This window comes from Ursus maritimus, unplaced genomic scaffold, assembly GCF_017311325.1.
Source record: "Ursus maritimus isolate PB19 unplaced genomic scaffold, ASM1731132v1 scaffold_12, whole genome shotgun sequence".
In the NCBI taxonomy this organism is placed as follows: domain Eukaryota; kingdom Metazoa; phylum Chordata; class Mammalia; order Carnivora; family Ursidae; genus Ursus; species Ursus maritimus.
In genome coordinates this window covers 61499637-61513269 of record NW_024423564.1, presented here as the reverse complement: position 1 = coordinate 61513269, position 13633 = coordinate 61499637, and the positions used below count along the sequence as shown (strand labels likewise).

Here is a 13633-nt window from a genome sequence, read left to right as displayed (position 1 = left end):
CCCCCCCCCACCTCCCGGGAGCAGAGGGTACCATTAACTGGCCTCCCTGCCCTGGAGGGAAAGGAGGGGAGGAGCTGGCTCACTGCTCAGCAGCGGGAAATGATGACCCTGCCCCAGGGGACAGAGCCCTCTACCCCCCACCAACACACACAGGCCTCAGAGAGGTGTGTCCCTGTCCTTCCCTGCACAGAAATCCTGGGAGGTGAGGATTCCAAACCCACAGCCTCAGAGCAAAGAAGGCCTCTCAGACACCACCTGGAGCGGCCAGCTCATTACACAGAGATGGGGGAGGGGCTAGCTCTGGTGACCTAGCATGTCAGTGATAGGGGACAGGTGATCGCCAGTGATTTCCAGTGGCCCTCCCCCAGTGAATAAAGTGTGAATTCTTTAGGCTGGCATACAAGGTCTTTCATGCTTGAGCAAGAACCCAGCCCCACACCCCAACATCTAGCAACACAAATATGTATAGCCTCGGGTGGCTCTCACAACAACCCTTTCGAGTAGGTGGTGTTATTCATTTCGCAGATGAGGAAACTGAAGCTCAGAGGAGTCTGGGCACCTGTGCAAGGTTGCACAGCTGAGCCAGGATATCATCTCATGAGTGTCTCCAAAGTTGTCTTTTCCCCATGCCCTGCTGCTTTCACCATAAAGAGCCTCTCCTCTGGGAAGCCATCCCTGACCTCCCTGGCCCTGAGCTACCTGGGAGTCGGGTCACATCCCCTGACACCAAATCACTTGTTCAAGTCATGAAAAAGTCCACTGAATGGGCCTGAAATCCGTGGTGCCACTGACGCCCTCCCCTCCCAGCCCTGACCTCCCCGCCAAACACGTGCCCCTTCCTCACCTGGAGACCACCAGTGGTAGGATCAGCATCTTCAGCATCCTCATCAGGAGCTCCCCAGGAAACTGGAAGTAACTAATTTCCTGAAAGTACAGGAAGAGCTGGGGTTATAGCAGGCGGTACTGACTTCCTAGTTGTTCAGTCTTCAAACACTTTGACCCGCACGCTCCTGCGTAGCACGCGGACGGGAGTCCGTGGAGGAAGCACTGGCTTGGGAGCCAAACAGACTTGGGTCCTAATCTTAACCCCCCATAAGTAGCTGTGTGGCCTTAAGCACGTTACTCGACCTCTCTGAGTCCTTACATGAGCAAAAATGCCTTCGTCCTCCCCTTACCTCGGATAGTAGTCTGGCCATATATGAGAGTCTTAGTTTGAAAGAATTTTCCCTTCAAATTTCAAAGGCATTTCCCTTTGTCTTCTAGATTCCGGTGTTGCTTATGATGTTTGGAGCCATTCTTCCTAGTCCTTTGTGGAGACTTCTTTTATTCCCTCAGAACCATTAAAGGATTTTCTGTTAATTTCCAGTTTTCTGTAATTTTCATGGTGATGTACCACAGCGTGAGATTTTCTTCTTTCTTTTTAAAAAAAATTCATAGCGCTGTGCATACTTCCCACTTCTGAGAAAATTTCTTACATGCTCTGGGAAATTTTTCTCTCCATTTTTTAGCCCTCTCGAAAACTCTTATAGAGAATTGGATGTTGGACACCTCTGATTTTCTTCTATTTTCATCTTGTTTGTTTTACTTTCTGGGAGATTTCTGCAACTTTATCCTAGCTATTGACATGTTTATCTTGGCTCATCGATTTTTAATTTCCAAAAATTCTTTCTTGTTCTCGGATTGTTCCTTCTTTTTGCATCCTGTTTCTGTTTTACGGTCACTGTATCTTCTCTCACATCTCCGAAGAACTGAAGACAAGATTTAAAATTTTTTCTTCTATTTCCTGCATTGTCTCTGGTTCATTAGAGACCCTCTTTTCTGTTTGTTTAGTCTCTTTCCGTTAGAAGCTTTGACTCTGGCTTTCTGCTCGTATGTAACTGTGAGGTGCCGAACTGCTGTGCGTGTGAGTGGAACTTGTCAGGTGATGGCTCCTCAAGGAAAGGTGATGGGTGACAGTCTGACCTGTTTACTCTTGAGAGGATGGGATGGGGAGGACTCCCCTTTATAGCAGAATTTGGAGATCTTTTCAGAGAGGCTCAGTGAGAAGTCTCCTCTCACCCCCAACTAGGGGGTGAGGGTGTGCCTATGCCCAGCTGACAGCAGTCTTATGGGGATCCCCCACTCGAGTGCAGATGTCCACTCATTTGTGGGACGCATGTGCTCATCATCTCTGCTCCCCCAACACACACAGGTGGACCGAATTTCCCTGTGAGGCACAGGAAGGGCGGTAGAGATGGGCGGATGAGGAGTCCCCTGATTACATGAACTGGAAGGGACTGATGGATCTAACTGCTCCAGTTACAAAATTCCAGCCAATGCCCCTGATTTCACCTCCTTGCTTCACCTGGCCTCCTGCAGCTCTGTGTACTTTCAAGTGCAGAACCTTTCTGGAGTTCTCCGAGCCAAACTGATGTGGCATCTACTTCTGTAGACACACGTTTTAGCTTTCTGTGCTCTACTAAGTGAGACCATTCAACTCTATCCACGTCCCATCTTGTCTAATTTATGGTACTCCCTCAACTTCTTTTCTCAGTTGTCTCCTTTTATATATTCTTAGGAGTTTATATCTTTCAAAAATCCCATTACTATAATTTTAGTGGAATTCCAGGAAGGAAAGGAAAAATGGATGCAATTGTAAATTCACCATAGTTTAACTAAAGCTCTCAAAATGATCTGTATTTTTATTTATTTATTTTTGGAGAGGGAGAGACCAGGCGTGCATGGGAAGGGGAGAGGCAGAGGGGAAAGGAGAGAGAGAATCCCAGACAGGCTCCATGCCCAGTGCAGAGCCCCACATGGGGCTCGATCTTGGAACCCCAAGATCATGACCTGAGCCGAAATCAAGAGTTGGACGCTTTACCGACTGAGCCACCCAGGGGCCCCTCAAAATGATCTAGATTTTTACATGAGATACTATTTCCAAAGATAAAATCTGTGATCTTGTAAGCTCTTTTCACCAGTAGGACATGCTTCCATTTTGCAAATTGTTTACAACTTTGGCCTGTTGCGTAAGCTTACAAAATAAGAAGGGTTTTGTTTCTGAGTCACAGGCAGAGATCATAGAAACAACTCCTGGATTTCAAAGTAGGATGTTGAGAAAGCCAATTCCTGCCGAATAAACTGCTCTAAGACTCCGCATCCTTTCTTCAGTTTATCTGGCAGGTTAATCCAGACCGGAACACATTTGCATTTCCAAGCAGATGGGGCAGGCAGCTTTGGCAAAGGAGGCCCCAGATGAGCTTGGCTTTTAATAATAAGCATTCCAATTTGTTTTCACAAAATAATCTTCCTGCAGGAAATATAGTTTTTGTTGCTCAGGGAAATTAAAGAAAGTAGATTGCAGATTGTGCTGTTGCCCATTTAATTCAGCAAAGAGGCGAGGGTTCTCTCTGCGACAAGCACTGAGCTACACTCACATTTTGGCTCACGAAAGCCCATGTGATATTCAGCAAGTCAAAATCTGCTGGGAGCGCCGGACACCTGCACAAAAGGCTCTAAGGCGGGACAGCCGGCAGCTGGTTACAGGGGAAGGCTGAGCGTGGGGTGATCGTGGGGGCAGAGGATTATTTCAAGTGGGGGCAGGTCTAGAAGAATTTTTGTAAGAATTTTGTAAGATCTGGCATATGAGATAGCTCTCGACACAGGTAGGACTTGGACAGGCAGATGAGGGAGGTGAGAAGTGCCAGGCACCGGTGAGTCCTTGTTTATTCTCACGACAGTCCTAATAGAAATATAGTGCCCCCCACTCCAGATAAGGAAAACGAGGCCCAGAACAGAGATGGGATTTTGCCAAGGGCCACACAGCCGTTCAAGGTTCTGCTGCCTCCAGAGTCCACGTTTCTCCCTTAATAGCGGAGAGTGGCTTAACAGTGTTACCCTTGCAATCGGGGCTCTGTTTTCAGGGAGGGAGTGTTTCCCTTTTCATGGAAGATGAAATCTGGTGCTTGAGCCCCAGGTGTAGATGATACTAGATGTCAGTGAGCTGCAGGAAGAGGAATTTTGTGAAATAGAGGATCTTCCAGGAGTGCGTCGACAAAGACTCTCTGCTAGAACAAGTATGGGACTGGCTACAAAGGGCCCTCTTTTCGGCCACGCCTCATCCTTTGGCCTTGGCTTCGGCCTGCGTGGCCATCCTGCTACGTCAGTTTAGTGAGAATGCCCCTCTCTACCTTCAGCAAGAATCTCTCTACCCTCCATGTCTCCTCTCAGCAATGTTCTGTCAGTTGCCCCGCTCACTATATTCACTGTCTCTAAGTCCCCAGCTGTCTTTGTTGTGTTCAGACTTGAGCCTGATCTCTCTCCCCTATTCCGATGGTCTTAACACCTATCCCCGTGGTCCTGAACAAAGTCTCCCTTACTGTTTTAACAAGGGTCAGAATCCTTTTTTCTCCAGTGCCATGCGAGTGTCCCTCCCTGTCCTGTGGGAGATGGGTGCTGAGAGGGAAAGGGGCGCTTGCTCAGACAAGGCATCGCCACGCTTATAGTTACACAGAACCCCGCGGACCTGCCTTGCTTCCCAGCCCCGCATCCAATCCGCCAGCACATACGGACGGTTCCTTTTTGGAAACAGTTCTCACATGGGCCCCGTTCATCCTGCTGTCAGGTCTTACCCCTGTGACCACCTCCTCACCTGGTCCCCTGCCTGTCCCTCCACTCCCGCAACCTGCACTCAGCACCAGCGTGATCTCTCCAAGCTGAGATCTGACCATTTCACTCCCCCGCCCAAAGCGGCTCACGGTGGTGGCAGGCCCCTGAGGGCCCCTGGGCTCCAGCCCCTGCCTCTCGGGGTATGTCCTAGCTGCTGTGAACAGTCTGCTCCATACACGCTCAAGTCTTTTATGGCCCTGCGTCTCACTCCAGCTGTTACCTCTGCCCTGAACACCCTTCTGGGTCTCTCTTCATCTGAGCTGCTGTAGGAGGTGTTTTCTGATGCCTGCTTTGCACTCTTACGGGACTCTATTCTTCCTGCTCCCGTGCCTCTTTGCCCTGTGCTTATTCTGATGAGATGCCCTGGCCTCTCGTTCACCTGGTGATGCCATCTATAACCACTTCCTCTGCCATTTAATCGGCTCTCACTCTAGTTCTGCAGTGTTTTATCACACCCATGCTACAGATGGGAGGACTGAGACCCAGAGAGGCAAAGTGACTCCCCCACTGTCATGGCATCAGGGAGCCATGGAGTGGGATTGTGATTCCCAGATCCCTCAGGCCCACGTACCCCTCCTTGACGGGGACCCCGAGAAGCTCTGGGTGGCTGACCTGTGGTGAGAGGCGGCGGGTCCTCAGGAAGAAGCCGAGAAGGCAGCCCACAGTGACAGACAGCACAGATAGGATGAGCAGTCCATTTCGCTTGCACACGTCCTTCCCTCGTGCCAGGATGGCACCTGGCACCATGGTGAGCCCAGCCTGCTGGCACGGGGCACAGCACCATTCCATGCACGTGGGGCCAGCTGAGGGCACAGGGTCCCAGCCAGGGGCTCTGGCTGCTCAGCAGGCAGGTGGGCAGGGTTGCTAAGCACCAGTCACCAGCCCCACAACCGTGGTCTGCGTGGCTGCCCCAGAGGGAAGCCACAATCCTATTACCAGCTGCATCATTAGGAGCCAGAAACAGATTAGGGCCTGGGAAATTAGAGCAGGCCACGTGGTCTGGGGTTTGAACCTCAAAGCCAAGTGCACCTCTCAAACGGGAGGGGCCCGGAGACTTGCGGGAGGAACAGAGATGGTTGGTTTGATTTTTTTACCCCCCCTTCATTCCAGAAAGAACTGAAGGCAAAGCAATAAGATACTAGTAGTCACTGACATTAATTAAGCTTTTACTGTGTACCAGGTACTGTTCCAGAAGCACATTACTTGCATTAGCGCATTCAATCCTAAATACCAATTCTGAGAAGTGAGTACTGTATCATTTTACAGATGAGGAAACTGAGGCAAGGAACATGTGCTGTGTGCCAGGCCCGTTCACCTGCTTGACCTGTGTCTGATCGTCCCGACAACCCTAAGATTCCAATGTTCATTTTACTGAAAGGGAGATTGAGACCCCAGGAGTCAGAGTCCCTTGGTCATGGTCACGGAGCTTGCAGTAGGGGAGTGGAATTCAGGCTTATGTTGGCTTGATTGGCACCACAGGGGCAGACACATGGCTTTGAAAGTGCTTAGCAGTATTGTGGGGCGTGTAGGATCTGAGTCCAGCGGACCTGCGTTCAGACTCAGGGCCTGCCATTCACTGTGACGTGTATCCCTCACGGTTGCTTCAAGCGTGAAGCTGGGAACTCTGTAGGCTCTCGGGGCCTATTATTTTTTAAAATTACACAGCCCAAGGGACCTATTCAAGTCCCAGCTCTGCCACTGACCAGCTGCATGACCCTGGGCAAGCCATATAAGCTCACAGTGCCTCAGTTTCCCCATCCATAAGACAAACCTAATAATAGCGTCTACTTCGTTGGGCCTGGTGCGACGCCCCACCCTGAGATTATTCAGGAAAGCGGAGCTGGACCTCAGCGGGCTCTGCAGGGAATGGCTATGAGGGTCATCATCGCATTTAGCGATTTTTTGAGAAAGATTTTCTTTGTGCTCTTTTCTCGTGGCCCGGCCTGCCCTTTAAAGCTAGCGGGAATTAACTCTAGTCCGTTTCCCTGGGAGTCTGTAATCTCATTAGGGGCAGTCAGGCGGCAGCAGGGAGCGCAGTCTGTGGTAGGGGGGTTGTGCTGTCTTCCCTGACATAGGGGAGAAGGAGGAGGATGAAGAGGATGGGGCCGGGGTGCAGGCCCTGAAGTTTGTGCAGAGCTCCCAACTGGGAGGGGACCCTTGGGTGTTGGTCCCAACTTAACCAACTCTGTGACCTCACCCTCTCTGGGCCTCAGTCTTACCCTCCTTCGAGTGAGAGAAGTGGGGGGTGCAGGGGGCCTGGCTGACTCAGTCAGTAAAGCATGTGACTCTTGATCTCAGGGTTGTGAATTCGAGCCTCACGTTGGGCCTGGAGCCTACTGAAGAAATAAATAAATAAATAAATAAAAGGTCTTAAAAAAAAAAAAAGAATGAGAGAAACGGGCTGAGTTCTTTCTAAGGACCCCTCAGTTCAACAAGCCAAACTTCTGAAGGCCCTGCTCTTTGCCAGTAACTTTGGGGGAGTGGGGTGGAGTGGATACATGTCCGAGAGGTGTGTTTTCTCCAACTCTGATTCTTAAAGCCAAGAATTTCCTGATACACCTTCGACTCCAAGGAATGCCTCATTTTCCAGTTAGCCAATTGGTTTAGTTACTGCCTAAAAAAGAAAATATTCTGAGTAGATGCTTGGGTCTGTGTTTTAATCAATGTCCAGGCCTGGCCTTCCGCCATGCCATTGATGTAGGCCAGTCTTGCTCTCCACTCCAGCCCCAAGACTCTGACTCCCGTGGTGCCCCCACAATGGCTCCTGCCGCCTTTCCCTCCCATTGCGACAGTACCACCCCCTACCTCCCTGACTCCAGGCCTTTCTTTGCACTTCTCCCACTGTCTTCAACAGACAAAATTACAACTAATTCAAGTAAACGTTTTTATAGCACCATGTCATGCCACCTGTCCCAGGTACTGGGGACACAGCAATGAGTTGACAGAGTACTTGCCCTAAGGAAGCTTGTAAGAAAATTGAGGGGGCTCTAAGAAAGGACCAATTCACACTAACATGTAGGTGACTGATAATGAGCTTACTAAGGATTTTTGTAAATCAAATCAAAAAGGTCCTAGATAAGAACCCTTTAATAAAAGATCCCTGTTGCCCACAGAATCAATTGCCTTACAGTGTTACTAGATATGCAAAAATTTTTTTCAGTAATTAAAAACAAGTTAGGAATTACTGGACGAAACAAAGTTAAGCAGGTTCCTTACTCCAGGACAGTTCAAAGTCAGACCGCTCAAGTTCAAATTTTAGGTCTGCTGCTTACTAGCTGTGTGATCTGGGGCAAATTGCTTAGCTTCTCTATAAAATAGGTATAATACAACAGTACCTGGTTGATAGGGTTGTGATGTGGGTCAAATATGGTGATGCAAGCTAAGTGCTCAGAGTATTGCCTGGTGCCTTACAGGTACTCACAGGGAGTTACTATTAGTTTTACTATTTAGTTTTATAATACTAACATGTTGAAGGAAGTCTCCAAGTGGGGATACAGAATCTCAGCCCTCTTCTGGAGCAGAGATGTCCGTGGGTCTAGTGTTTGGGGAACACAACTTTGGAACGCTCCAGCCCCTGGGATGAAGTCCTTGCTCCTTAGGGAAGCATTTGAGAGCCTCAGGGGTTTGCATTGGCTCACCTCTTCAGCGTCCCACCTCCTCCCATTCGACAGACCTGGAGCTTCTCTAACACCACCCACCACAAGTGCCTTAGCCCCACACCTCCCTCGGGCCTCCACACCTGTGCCCGTGCTATTTCCTCTGCCTGAAGTGTCCTTCCCTCTGACTCCAAAGGCACAGGTCCAATAGTGCATCTTCTTTGAAGCCTTCCCCAGCTACCCCAGATACAGCATTCCTTCTCTCTCTCCTGCTCAGGCCCTTCTGCTGTCACCACCTGCGCATTCACCCTTGTCCCTTCTAACGGCTCTGACAAGGAGATATTTATGAGAACAGAGTGAAGTCTCTGTTCATTACCATGTCACCTGAAAACACCTTGATGGATCACCTTCAAAACTGAAGGGTATACTGGGGGGCCGAGGGGCACCCCAAGGAACAAGGAGTTGCCCTCCAGAGCAGCTGAAACTGATGGCAGCGGGATGTCTGGGAGATGCTTCCAGGGCAACTTGAGCTGCACAGATTAAGATGTTATGGGCAGAGAAGATAGAGTCTTGTCAAAAACGAGCCCCAAGTTACAAATCCCAAGTACAGCTGCCCCACTCTGCAGAAGTGAGTTTGTAGGTGAGCTGTTTCCACCACGGCAACTCTGTGTCAGGTGTGATGGGGCGGGGGACAACAAGGTAGATTTATTTGCTAATGATTGATGATTCTCCAGAGTCAGCAGAGGGGTTGACTCAGCCCAGGGAGGCGGGGGTAGGAAGGCTTCCTAGAGGAGGGGTCACTTAGAGACCTGAGTAAGCCAGGAGTTAACCCAAGGAAGGGGGTGCTGGTCAAGGGGGAGGCAAGAGAGCCTGTTCTGAAAGAGGTGCCCAGGTTGGAGGTGAGAGCTTGTTCTGGAACCTGCCGCGGAGCAGTGTGCTGGAGTGGCCAGTGGGCCTGGGACCTCACCCCTTCCACCGTGTATCAAAACAAGTTTGGGTTGAGCTGTCTGAGCTCCTAGCTGGGTTATGGTGACGACAGCTCTGGGTTTGTTGGCTGCTTTCCAGAGACATACCAGAGGCGCCTTCATCTCCTTCCCGACAAGCCTTCCCAGCCTACTACAGGCTGGGTCCTTCCGAGAAGGTTTTCTGTGGACAACTGACCCATGTTGGTGTGGATTCCTGTGAGTGTTAGTCACTGGGGGGCTGTTCTGACCTCCACTGAGGCTGGTCCTTTCCCATGTTTGCCTCAGACCGTGAAGTAAAGTGACTGTCATGTTGCCTTCCAGTCCCTCCTGTCTAGACTGTTCATCTATAGAAACTATAGTTCATCTATAGAAACTGGGCCTGAACACCCATGAGACCACTTAGCTGCTGTTTATTGAGCACCTACTATGTGCCAGGCTCCGTCAAAGAGCACCTACTATGTACCAGAGGGAACCAGTGAGCAATCCAGCCCCTCTATAAACACTCACGGAATCAGTCAGGTGTTGGGGTTACAGGGTGAGAACATAGATTCCGGATCTGGGTAGTCTGATACAGTGGCACTAGTCACACTATTTACATTCAAATTAATGACAAATAATGTTTAAAATTCAGTTCTTTGGTTGCAGTAATCCCATTTCAAGGGCTCAATGGTCACATGTGGCTCACAGCCACCATACGGAGCAGCATAGCTACAGAACATTTTCCTTATCACAGAGAGTCCTATTGAACTTTCTGGAGTCACAATGAGCCAGATTCAAATCTCAGATCATTCCTTTGGAAGCTCTGTGACTTTGCCTCAATTAGTAAACCTCTCTGAGCCTCTTTTCTGCATCTCTGAAAGCCCGTGTTCTTTACTTTGCATCACACCTCCATTCATTTGAATATAACAGCTGGAGCAAAGTGTGAAGTTAAATCCCCCAGCAAGTTCAAATTAAGATTCCGAATTAGCACTTGCTAGCAAATAACAGGAAATTAAATTAAACTGGCTTAGGTAAAAAGGGAATTTATAAGCAGGCTGATGACATAATTTGTGGAACCCAGTGCAGAATGAACATCTGGAGATTTTTGTTCAAAACGTGGGGAAAAAGTGCACTAAAATATGAAGCCCTTTTTCTTTCTTCCTCAGTCTCATTCTCAACTTATTATGGTGTTTCTTTGTTTGCTATTTAATGTCATTCTTAAATAATACAAATTAAAAATTTAGATTATTCACATGAATTTTCCCATTTATCTTTATATTTTCAGTGCCAGTTTTTTTTTTAAAGATTTATTTATTTATTTTAGGAAGAGCACAAGAGAGAGCAGGGGCAGAGACAGAGGAAGAGAATCTCAAGCAGATTCCCCACTGAGTGTGCAGCCTGACGCCTGGCTGGATCCCATGACCCTGAGATCATGACCTGAGCTGAAATTTAAAGTGGGACACTTAACCGACTGAGCCACCCAGGTGCCCCTACAGTTCCAGTTTTAAATGCACATGTAAGAGCATTTCTCTTGTATGCAGTCACCAAAATTACACAGCTTGTGTTTAGTAGTGCATACGTATATATGTATTTTGTTCTTAGCTAGAACAGTGGAAACACCATACAAACTAATTCAATGATCTTTATTTCACCTCTTGATACATATACATTCTACCAGTACATTCTCTACCTTTGGCTTATGGTGAGTAAGGGAGGACTGAAAAGCAGAGGAACTATACGTGTAGCTCTGTCTTTCCTTTCTCTTCTCTGTCATTTTCAGTATCGGCGGTTGGCTAGCACAGGGAAGTTACAGCAGTAAGAGGGGATATGATCCGGTTCTTTGACCTTTTGCCTTTCTTAGAATGCCATCGTCTCCCTTCTGTGTTCAAAGCAAGTTCTGGCATGAGGAAAGCATGGTTTCTCATGGCTGACAGCACCCCACTTACTCAGCTATAGACATAACATGCTTTCCTTGGACTTGGTTTCGAGTCTTGCTGAACGTCCATGTGTTGCCAGGTAACCGAATTCTGAGCCCATGGGGGCACCACAGATGCTAATACAAGCAGAGTAGCAAGAAACAGAGAGGGACATTTGTACTGCACCTGTCTTCTCTGCTCACACAATGCTCCATTGACCTGTCAGACTTTGCTCATGAACCACAAGTTCAAAGATAAAATTATGAAGAACTCAGAGATGGTGACAGCAGAACATTAAACCAAGCACAGGACCCTTTAGCTGCCCATGGAACCAATCCTGTTTGTAAGACTGGATGGTGAGGCTTTCACAAAACCCATGGGCAAAGGTAGAGTTGGGCTGCAAAGACCATCTGAACTAGGTGTTCAATGGTCCATAGAATCTCTCTCTCCTTTCTGCATGCCTGATCCACACATTCATTCTGCATTCAGTATATTTACTAAGAGGTAATGTGTAAAATAGGGATTAAAAGCACAGCTCTGGAACTAGATGACTTGTGTTCGAATCCTGGCTCTCAGACCAACTATTTATGTGACTTTAGACAAGATACCCTATGTCTCAGTTTTCTCCTATGGAATACTGAAATAATAATGTTCTATCTTTTAGGGTTGTTAAGGGAATTAAATGAATTACACGTGTGAAGCTGTATCTAGGGATACAGCAATCAACAGAAATAGACAGCAGTCTCTGCTCTCATTGAGCCTACAATTTGGGTGATGACATTTGTGCTATATTATTCTTTCTCTAGTGGAGAAATGGAGCAGTTCTGCTTCTGCACTGATCCTTGTGGAGGAAACATGGCTACCAGCGGCTCTGTTTTACTCTAAATCCAAAATTCCCAGGGAAGGTTCTGATTGGCCCAGCTTGGACCAATCACCTGTGGCCAGTAGGGGCAGGGTATAGGGTCACATTGTTTAAAATTGCCACTTCTATGGTAATCCTAGAGCTGTGTGTGGTAGCAGTTAGAAAAGTGAATATACTGTGCAGACATAGCAAACATCTAGCACGTCGTCCTAGTCACTCACCTCTTGGCAATTCATGCTTAACCTTGGCTTTCTTTTCTTTCTTGTGTAAATTGTCTAACATCTCCTATAAGGCTGCTCCAGCACTTAGGGTCAGCTGCTCGAGGTTCCCTGTTGCTCTGCCTTCTCTGATGTCTACCCTTCCCCTTTATGGCAGCAGACACCTGCACCCTCCTGCCCCCTGTCCTGCCCCCACAGCAGGCACAGAAGAGACTGCACGCCATGTCTGGTCCGTGTGATCTCTCACTCCTTTTCAGCCCGCCATGTCTCACTTGTTTGGGCTTACACAGCCACTAAAGTCAGGGATCCGGGGTTCAAAACCTGAGCTTAGGGCCCATAGGGAGCCCCAGAGATATTCTGCTCCACACTCTGAGGCTCAGAGAAGGAAAGAAGCCCAGGCAGGGCCACTTAGGTGCCAAGTCAGGAACAGAACTGGGATCTCCCCCTTCCTACTCAGTCCTCCCTAAACCCAGGAACACTTCTCAAAGAATCCTGTCATTGGCTGTTAGATTTCAGCCTCTCTCTCCTTTGAGGTGCAGAATTGCCTCCACCCCCCTAAGTTGCACGCCAGTAACTGAGTAGACCCTCTTCTGGAGCCACACGCTCCCCTGCCACCACCTGTGCAACCGTGTTCCGTTGCTCTGTGCTGCCTCTGGCTGCCTGGTTCTCATGTCCTTCGGGAAGGTGCTAAGGTTAGTGGTTGCTGAATGGGAGGCAGGAGAGGGGACACAGGATAGCTGTCTGCAGAGCCACAGTGGCCAGTGACCGGGGAAAGGATGGTCTTGGGCTGTTGGGACCACAGATGTCAGGGAATCAGATTAAGGAATTGAACAAGAAATGGACTGAGCCTTGGTTTCTGGAAAAAGTCAAAATGAGAGTAGGCGATTCACGGAGGCTCTGGGCAGAGGGTAACAGAGTCAGGAGAAGGGCAAAGGTTTAGGTTCATGTTCTGACACTGAGGAATGCAATCAGGAAGTCATTTGACTGCCCTGAGCCTTGGCTTTTTCAACTCAGACATGTCTCCTTGCTTAACGAACCTACAAAGAGGCTGTGGGACAGGCAAACACTATGGTGGAGGCAAGGGTTTTGGTGCCAGGGAGACCGAAATTTAAACCCCAGCCCCACCATTAACTAGCTGTGCAACTAGCTGTGCAACTTTTAGGCAACCATTAACTAGCTGTGCTCTGAATCTCTATTTCCTTGTCCATGAAATGAGAATATTAATTATACCTGACTCATGGTGTTTGGGGAAGTTTAGTATCTTATGTGAAAAATAAGTAATGGGCTCGGCATGTAGGAACTGCTCAGTAAATGGTTGCAAGATAGAGAACTCAAGGAAGCTCAAACAGAAAGAAAAATTTATTCAAAAGCTCTTTCCCCTTCCCTCCTTCCCCTATATCACTGTTTCTAAGGCCTGACTCCTCAGCATTTTGAAATCTGACAACCATAA

General features: G+C 48.4%; 1 protein-coding gene across 1 annotated transcript in view; it reads right to left on the bottom strand.

Annotated features, from left to right (window-relative positions):
• Positions 1-5394, bottom strand: part of LOC121102092 (excitatory amino acid transporter 5-like) — a 27473-nt gene extending 22079 nt beyond the window's left edge. Inside the window, exons 1-2 of the mRNA XM_040627291.1 lie at positions 5260-5394; positions 845-924 (exon numbers count right to left, since the gene is read on the bottom strand). Coding sequence (XP_040483225.1) covers positions 845-924; positions 5260-5394 — 215 coding nt within the window. The remainder of the gene's footprint in view (positions 1-844; positions 925-5259) is intronic.
• Between the last annotated feature and the right edge of the window lie 8239 nt (positions 5395-13633).